This window comes from Diaphorina citri, unplaced genomic scaffold (assembly GCF_000475195.1).
Source record: "Diaphorina citri unplaced genomic scaffold, Diaci psyllid genome assembly version 1.1 scaffold1749, whole genome shotgun sequence".
In the NCBI taxonomy this organism is placed as follows: domain Eukaryota; kingdom Metazoa; phylum Arthropoda; class Insecta; order Hemiptera; family Psyllidae; genus Diaphorina; species Diaphorina citri.
This window is the reverse complement of record NW_007379175.1, coordinates 51044-60818: the sequence shown is the minus strand read 5'-3', so window position 1 is coordinate 60818 and position 9775 is coordinate 51044. Positions and strand designations below refer to the sequence as shown.

General features: G+C 42.9%; 1 protein-coding gene across 1 annotated transcript; it reads left to right on the top strand.

Annotated features, from left to right (window-relative positions):
- Positions 1-254: 254 nt before the first annotated feature.
- LOC103517110 (tyramine/octopamine receptor-like) lies at positions 255-8217 on the top strand (the record flags this gene model as incomplete). Its single annotated transcript, XM_008482129.2, has 4 exons — positions 255-683; positions 3818-4493; positions 6300-6310; positions 7336-8217. Coding segments are annotated over 4 exons (1886 nt in total), but the record flags the coding sequence as incomplete, so codon positions are not given.
- Between the last annotated feature and the right edge of the window lie 1558 nt (positions 8218-9775).

Sequence of the window (9775 nt, the reverse complement as noted above, 5' to 3'; positions counted from 1 at the left end):
CTGACAGGTGGACCTGATCAAGTGTACCCGTCAGGTCTACTTGACAGTTAGTGGCTGACCCTAAACCCGAAACTCCCAAGGTCCTAATCAGGTAGACCTGACAGGTGGACCTGATCAAGTGTACCTGTCAGGTCTACTTGACAGTTAGTGGCTGACCCTAAACCCGAAACTCCCAGGGTCTTAGCCCCATTTCCAAGACCTTTAATTTGATATATAGGTCGACCAGGTTTGGATAAGTCCTTCTATGGGGACAGACAGACAGACTGACGGACAAGGTCCTAACCCCATTTCCTCCATCTTCTGCCCACAGCTCTCCAAGGACCTTGGCTACGTGCTCTACTCCGCGCTGGGCTCCTTCTACATCCCCTCTTGCATCATGGTGTTCGTCTACATCCGGATCTACTACGCCGCCAAAGCGCGCGCCCGACGCGGGATCCGGAAAACCGGCCAAAAGTCGACCGGTTCCGGCGGCATTCCGATGGTGAAGACCAGCGTCAAGTCCGGCTCGACCGGGGCGACTTCGCCGATGGGCGGCTCAGTCAAACAAGTCCCGGTGTTGTCGAGCCTCGACCGCAACGCTAATTCGCCCCTGGCGGTCGTGCTGGAAAGTAAACCGCCGCCGATCCCGATCGTGACGTGCGACTTCGCGTCGGATATTAGCACGAGCGACGCGGGACTAGATGGTGAGTTGATGGCGCGAGAGGGTAAGTTGAAAGGGATAAATGTTGAGTTGACGGGACTTTGAAAAGGTTAGGCCGGACACTGACTATCCAGTAGAACTGACAGGTACGGCTGAAAAGGTCTGCTTGTCAAATCTACCTGATAGTGAGTGGTTGGCATTAGATGAAGTTTTTGTCGAAAATCGAACAGGCAAGATGGTAAGTGAAGGAGATTTCTCAAATACAAAAAGCCCACCCCGAGGCTTAGGTGTAGGGCCGAACAGCCCCAAAGGATAGGTTAAACTTCACCGAATCCATGTAGATCTAGAATCTAGATAATCTTGATCATAGGTTGATGGGGCTAGAATGGTTAGATCGTTGAAAACATGTAAAGCGAAGGGGCTGTATAGAAAAACGATAATGTTGATGTAGGGCTAGATGATGAGTTGAAGGTTGCATGTAAAAGGAATTCAAAGGGCTCAAAGGGCTTTATATGTATAAAAACGAAGGAAAAGTTGATTTGAAGGGGCAACAAAGGGAAAGAGGGAGGGATATAAAAAGAAAGGAGGGAGTGAGAGAAATAGAGAGCTTTTAATTAATTTTGGAGTTTTTACTTTCCTTATTTTCTTACAAAACTACCTTTCTCTGTATTCTCTCTCTTTCTCTCTCATTCTTCATTCTATCAGTGGGTACTAATTAACATGCTGTCTCTTTCCCTCCCTCTGTCCCTTTTTGCTTCTTTTTTCCCTCTCTCCCTCTATTTCTCCCTCGCTCTCTTTTTTTCCCTCTAAGTGTGCTCTTCTTGAATAGTAATGAGGTACAGAAAAGGAAGAAAAAATTGTAATGAAGGACACGTGAGAGAGAGATGAGAGAGAGAGAGGGAGGGACAGAGAAAAAGGACGGAGAAAGATGACAGGGGTAAATAGAGCCAGAAAAAGGATGAAGACAGGTAGAGAGATAGAGAGAGAGAGAGAGAGAGAGGGAGAGAGAGAGAGAGAGAGAAAAAGAGAAAGATCCAGAAATAGATAGAGTTAGTAAAGGAGGAAGAAAGATAGATATAGAGATAGAAGGAGGGAGAGAGAGAGAGAGAGATGACATAAATCGCGAGGTTTTGAAACCTTTTGAAGGGGAAAAAAAATTCGAGCTTTTATTTAATTAAGAGAGAGAGAGAAAGAGAGTCTAGGGATTTTCTGTGGTTAATTTTAGAATATAAAATGCTAATTATTATTTAACAAGCTCCTCACGTTAAGAGTATGGATTTTCTGTGGTTAATTTTAGAATATAAAATGCTAATTATTATTTAACAAGCTCCTCACGTTAAGAGTATTTCAAATCGGTACCTAACTTTCTACCTGGCACCTCCTATCTCTACCTACATTAACTACCTTCAAGGGTCCTTGGAGGGAAAAACTCTTGTAGTTAGATATGGACCTCTCACACTTACCTACCTAAAGGTACCTGCACACGGGTCTTTGAGAGACACTTCCAAAGCCTAGTACACACCGGAAACTTTTGATTCGCGACAGTTGTGAACAGTGGCGCTAATGTTGAGAAACAGAAAAGAGAGAGAGAGAGAGAGAGAGAGAGAGAGAGAGAGAGAGAGGGAGAGTCTAGGGATTTTCTGTGGTTAATTTTAGAATGTAAAATGCTAATTATTATTTAACAAGCTCCTCACGTTAAGAGTATTTCAAATTGGTACCTAACTTTCTACCTGGTACCTCCCATCTCTACCTACATTAACTACCTTCAAGGGTCCTTGGAGGGAAAAACTCTTGTAGATAGATATGTACCTCTCACACTTACCTACCTAAAAGTACCTGCACACGGGTCTTTGAGAGACACTTCCAAAGCCTAGTACACACCGGAAACTTTTGATTCGCGACAGTTGTCAACAGTTGCGCTAATGTTGAGAAACAGAAACCCTTTTACCTTTACTACACGATTTTGCTATTTCATTTCCATGTGACAATTTTATTATTCTTTCTTCGTTGTCCCTATCTTTTCCACCTAAATGGCAAAAAAAAAAAAAACTCAAGCAGAAAATTCAACTCGGAAATTTTACCTTTTATTTTTGCTCTTTTATAAGGATTAATAAATAATCTTTTTTCTCCTCTTTTCAAAAATAATAGGATGTGAGAAATAAATCAATCACTCGCTCTCTATAAGAAAAAGTTCCCCCCAAGTTTCCTACTATCCCCAGTCTCTCTTATCAAGGTTCGACTGTACCAAAATCTCCTGAGGGAGATTATTTTACCCAAAATATGCCGAAACTTTTCGGGGAACGAGGGTTTCTCGTCCTAATTTACTCCCGAGTATTTTGACCCTCGAACTTTTTTTCTCCCGATAAAAACTTTCCCAAGCCCCCGCAGCTTTGGAAATCCTGGGAGTTTTTGGGGGAAAAATGGAAATTCTGCTGCTGTAACAACTCCAGTATACCGACCGATCCTCATACCCCCCGTTTCTAAAAAGGTTAATATTATGAACTCTCAGATATGGCTGAAATGAGCCTTTTTTTTCGTATAAGGCGTAACACTGGAATACCAGGTCGTTCACGCCGGGAGCATTTTTTTTATGTGAAAAAAACGAGCGGTTTTTCGGTTTTTTATCGCCGTTTCTATTTCATAGGGAAATGGCCTAATAGCTAATTCCTTTGCATTTATAAACAACAACATTTCATAGGACCCAAAATGATACCTGTAGGTACTTACATTAGAGTGTTTATCCTTGTGGTCGTAGCATGTCCACTTGTACATCTCGTAGTATGTCCTTCATCACATGGTCGAGAAGAGACACAATACGGATGGGGGCATCTTTAACCTTTTGCATGGCAAGCGCGTTACCAATGAATTAACTCTGTCCGAAAAAATCCCTTTACTAAAGAGGCCGTGCCCTGAAAAGTCTCTACCGTAACGGACTATCCCCTAAAAAATTTCCTTAACCAATAGAACTGTGCCCTGAATAGTCCCTGTAATCAAAGGGGCCTGGCGGGGTCCTAAAACGCTCCTTTACCGTCTTCCTCATCAATTTAACTTTAGGAACAAGAAGATCTCCTAAGTCTTCTTGCGAGACCATCCACATGCTTGTCCCATCCCAAATGACAGTCGATTTCAATACCAAGGTATTTCATCAACGTCCACCGTCTGTTCTCCCCCCCTTAGGTTCCGCGGATCCGGGAGGCGGCGAGCCTGAGGTCAAAATCATCAAGGACACCCTCAAGGTTTCCGCCCTCAAACCCAGTGCCGCCAGCTCCGGCGCCGCCTTCAAGAGTTCCAGCCTCAGCATCAACAACGGAGAAATCCAAACCATCTCAGTACAAACTAGAAATAGGACGCACAGCGCCGTCGGCATAGATAACGATATGATCAGCGAGTTCGAGCCGAGCAGCAGCGACAGCGGCGTCATTCAGAAGTGCACGACCAAGATTCGCCCGCTCAAGTTCAAATTCTACAAGCCGATCTTCAATCACATCAACAAGAAGTCGAGCAAGCAGAAGCGTGACATCATCGACATCGGGAATAAGATCGGCGAGAGTTCCATATCCGTCGCGCACAAATCGCGCGACCCGGAGCGCGAGAAGCGGCGCATCGCGCGCAAGAAGGAGAAGCGCGCGACGCTCATTCTCGGCCTGATCATGGGCTCGTTCATTGCGTGTTGGTTACCATTTTTCTTTCTGTACATACTGACGCCGATCTGCAAGGTGTGCCGTGATACAATCCCGGACAAGGCGTTTGCCGTGGCCTTCTGGTTAGGCTACATGAACTCCGCACTCAATCCCGTCATCTACACCATATTCAATAAAGACTTCCGTAGAGCGTTCCGTAGGATATTGTTCAAGTAGGTTTTATAAGAAGATGTGTTGTGTTTTTTTTTTTTTTTTTTTTTTTTTTTTTTTTTTTTTTTTTCCACCCTGTATATTGTAGACATACAGTCTGCTGTCTAATTATTATTATTATTTTATTTTTCAGAGTTGAAAAGGAGCAACGAATGGTTTATGTAGCTCTTACATATTTGTATCGTAAGTATTATTTATTTTAGTAAACGGTACGAGAGTTATGAATACACTGAAGCAAGAAAGGCCAGCTCGAGCCAGGGTTCGGCTACCTAGAACAACCTGAAACCTAAACCGAAAATAATTCACGGTTGGTCCAGTAGTAACGCGCTTGCTCAGGCTCGAGGGGATCATGTCATCAGCTTATGTTACCTGCCACACACCTGTCCACCCGACTTCCAGGAACAAATTTAAATAACCTGTGAAGTACAGTCAAACCTGGATAAAAAGACTCTAGTTGACAAGACATTTTGTCCCCTCTCGTAGATATTTCCATGGCAGAAAATTCAACTCGGAAATTTTACCTTTTATTTTTGCTCTTTTATAAGGATTAATAAATAATCTTTTTTCTCCTCTTTTCAAAAACAATAGGATGTGAGAAATAAATCAATCACTCGCTCTCTATAAGAAAAAGTTCCCCCCAAGTTTCCTACTATCCCCAGTCTCTCTTATCAAGGTTCGACTGTACCAAAATCTCCTGAGGGAGATTATTTTACCCAAAATATGCCGAAACTTTTCGGGGAACGAGGGTTTCTCGTCCTAATTTACTCCCGAGTATTTTGACCCTCGAACTTTTTTTCTCCCGATAAAAACTTTCCCAAGCCCCCGCAGCTTTGGAAATCCTGGGAGTTTTTCGGGGAAAAATGGAAATTCTGCTGCTGTATCAACTCCAGTATACCGACCGATCCTCATACCCCCCTTTTCTAAAAAGGTTAATATTATGAACTCTCAGACATGGTTGAAATGAGCCTTTTTTTCGTATAAGGCGTAACACTGGAATACCAGGTCGTTCACGCCGGGAGCATTTTTTTATGTGAAAAAAACGAGTGGTTTTTCGGTTTCTTATCGCCGTTTCTATTTCATAGGGAAATGGCCTAATAGCTAATTCCTTTGCATTTATAAACAACAACATTTCATAGGACCCAAAATGATACCTGTAGGTACTTACATTAGAGTGTTTATCCTTGTGGTCGTAGCATGTCCACTTGTACATCTCGTAGTATGTCCTTAATCACATGGTCGAGAAGAGACACAATACGGATGGGGGCAACTTTAACCTTTTGCATGGCAAGCGCGTTACCAATGAATTAACTCTGTCCGAAAAAATCCCTTTACTAAAGAGGCCGTGCCCTGAAAAGTCTCTACCGTAACGGACTATCCCCTAAAAAATTTCCTTAACCAATAGAACTGTGCCCTGAATAGTCCCTGTAATCAAAGGGGCCTGGCGGTGTCCTAAAACGCTCCTTTACCGTCTTCCTCATCAATTTCTTAACTTTAGGAACAAGAAGATCTCCTAAGTCTTCTTGCGAGACCATGATAGTAGGAAACTTGGGGGGAACTTTTTCTTATAGAGAGCGAGTGATTGATTTATTTCTCACATCCTATTATTTTTGAAAAGAGGAGTAAAAAGATTATTTATTAATCCTTATAAAAGAGCAAAAATAAAAGGTAAAATTTCCGAGTTGAATTTTCTGCCATGGAAGTCTCTACGAGAGGGGACAAAATGTCTTGTCAACTGGAGTCTTTTTATCCAGGTTTGACTGTGTACGTCACAGGTTATTTAAATTTGTTCCTGGAAGTCGGGTGGACAGGTGTGTGGCAGGTAACATAAGCTGATGACATGATCCCCTCGAGCCTGTGGAGATTGAGTCACTTACCATTTTGTCCCTTCAAGTCCTTTTGTTGCCCCTTCAAATCAACTTTTCCTTCGTTTTTATACATATACAGCCCTTTGAATCCCTTTTACATGCAACCTTCAACTCATCATCTAGCTCTATATCAACATTATCAACTAACCATACATAATATTGTCCCTCCACATCATTCCTTCGTTTTTCTATACAGCCCCTTCGCTTTACATGTTTTCAACGATCTAACCATTCTAGCCCCATCAATCTATGATCAAGATTATCTAGATTCTAGATCTATGTACATGGATTCGGTGAAGTTTAACCTATCCTTTAGGGTTGTTCGGCCCTACACCTAAGCTTCACCGACCGATCCTCATACCCCCCATTTCTAAAAAGGTTAATATTATGAACTCTCAGATATGGCTGAAATGAGCCTTTTTTTTCGTATAAGGCGTAACACTGGAATACCAGGTCGTTCACGCCGGGAGCATTTTTTTTATGTGAAAAAAACGAGCGGTTTTTCGGTTTTTTATCGCCGTTTCTATTTCATAGGGAAATGGCCTAATAGCTAATTCCTTTGCATTTATAAACAACAACATTTCATAGGACCCAAAATGATACCTGTAGGTACTTACATTAGAGTGTTTATCCTTGTGGTCGTAGCATGTCCACTTGTACATCTCGTAGTATGTCCTTCATCACATGGTCGAGAAGAGACACAATACGGATGGGGGCAACTTTAACCTTTTGCATGGCAAGCTCGTTACCAATGAATTAACTCTGTCCGAAGAAATCCCTTTACTAAAGAGGCCGTGCCCTGAGAAGTCTCTACCGTAACGGACTATCCCCTAAAAAATTTCCCTAACCAATAGAACTGTGCCCTGAATAGTCCCTGTAATCAAAGGGGCCTGGCGGTGTCCTAAAACGCTCCTTTAACGTCTTCCTCATCAATTTCTTAACTTTAGGAACAAGAAGATCTCCTAAGTCTTCTTGCGAGACCACCCACATGCTTGTCCCATCTCAAATGACAGTCGATTTCAATACCAAGGTATTTCATCAACGTCCACCGTCTGTTCTCCCCCCTTAGGTTCCGCGGATCCGGGAGGCGGCGAGCCCGAGGTCAAAATCATCAAGGACACCCTCAAGGTTTCCGCCCTCAAACCCAGTGCCGCCAGCTCCGGCGCCGCCTTCAAGAGTTCCAGCCTCAGCATCAACAACGGAGAAATCCAAACCATCTCAGTACAAACTAGAAATAGGACGCACAGCGCCGTCGGCATAGATAACGATATGATCAGCGAGTTCGAGCCGAGCAGCAGCGACAGCGGCGTCATTCAGAAGTGCACGACCAAGATTCGCCCGCTCAAGTTCAAATTCTACAAGCCGATCTTCAATCACATCAACAAGAAGTCGAGCAAGCAGAAGCGTGACATCATCGACATCGGGAATAAGATCGGCGAGAGTTCCATATCCGTCGCGCACAAATCGCGCGACCCGGAGCGCGAGAAGCGGCGCATCGCGCGCAAGAAGGAGAAGCGCGCGACGCTCATTCTCGGCCTGATCATGGGCTCGTTCATTGCGTGTTGGTTACCATTTTTCTTTCTGTACATACTGACGCCGATCTGCAAGGTGTGCCATGATACAATCCCGGACAAGGCGTTTGCCGTGGCCTTCTGGTTAGGCTACATGAACTCCGCACTCAATCCCGTCATCTACACCATATTCAATAAAGACTTCCGTAGAGCGTTCCGTAGGATATTGTTCAAGTAGGACTAGCTCTGATATTCTTAGGCTGACATTATTGAACATCTCTTGAAGGGTAAAGTTGATACCTATCATCGTTACCAGGTGCTAGTGGTTTAGGCTCGACAGGAAGGCGGGTTTTAAATCCTATCCGGCGAGGTCGACTACATACATATGTGTGGACACTCCTTCAGGCTCCTCTCATTTATTCCCTCCCAAAATAATAGGGGCTATTTGATGACTGGGCGTTCTTTCATTGCATACAGTGTAGTTAGTTACCTACTACTTACTCTGTGCTAATACCAACCTCAGTGGTATGTTTTGGTTAACGCGGTGGACTTCAGACGTAGAGGTTGGTGGTTCGAGTTCAAATTAGTTCGAGATTTGATGTCGACATCACACAAGCTAGAAAATTAAATGACGGTGTCCATTCATAGGCACATACAAGTTTTCTTGGGATCAGATCGTAGTTTGTCAGTCAGGATTGAAAAAGAGAGAAAAAAGGGTGGGAAGGGAAAAAGGGAAAAAAGAAAAGGGACAGGACGAATATTTGCTTACTAAAGGCTGAGACGGAGCCGATCCCGGACAAGGCGTTTGCCGTGGCCTTCTGGTTAGGCTACATGAACTCCGCACTCAATCCCGTCATCTACACCATATTCAATAAGGACTTCCGTAGAGCGTTCCGTAGGATATTGTTCAAGTAGTACTAGCTCTGATATTCTTAGGCTGACATTATTGAACATCTCTTGAGGGGTAAAGGTGATATCGTTACCAGGTGCTAGTGGTTTAGGCTCGACAGGAAGGCGGTTTTAAATCCCATCCGACGAGGTCGACTACATATGTGTGGACACTCCTTCAGGCTCCGTAAAGTGAAGATTTACCCATTAAGGATTTTCAATTATTGCCAGCCTTGTAACCTCCTTTGCCTTCCTTCTTTCCTCGTTTTAAGCACAGGGTTCCTTATAAGAAGTTACCATATTTTAGCGGCTTTATTTCAAGCTCAGACTTGAAGCTTAGTTCTACTACATTTTAGAAGTAGGTTCAAATCGATCCGGTCTTTAAAAAAAAGAAAATATGAGTTCTAGAATTAGGTATTGAAGTAATTTTTGTGTTTTTGAAACACAATCACCATTCAAATTTAAGTTCTTATGGCTAACTTAACTGAACGAGGTGAAATTCGACCTCCATAAAGGTGGCCCGCCTCAACTCTCGTTAAGTTGGTATTCGTATTGTGCATTTTCCGTCACAGACTATCGCAAGCTTTTCCCCTCTGACTTTGACAAAGGTAAGGGGCTTTCTGTTGACATTTTTATTGTACATGTCAAAAGTAAAAGGTAGCAATGTCAAAATAATAGGTCGGAATGACAAATGTGAATATGTGGCAAGAGCACGCAAACCGAAACTTTACCAAGATTAGAAAAAGCACGGTACCTAATAAATAAGATTTTGTTTTTGTTTTGTTTTGTATACCTTTTTTCTCTTCATTTTCCCCTTCTAAGTTTCTCCCTCTATAAAATTCCCCCCTACAGTTTTTCTCCCTCAACAAAATGAAATATTTATAACAAATCTAATATAAGTAACGAAGTGCGTGATCAAAACGGAGGGAATTACAGAAATATCAACACAAAACAAACGAAGGAAAGGTAAGGGACAAGGAGAAAATCGTAAAACAAAGTTAAAAATAGAAAGTGAAAAGT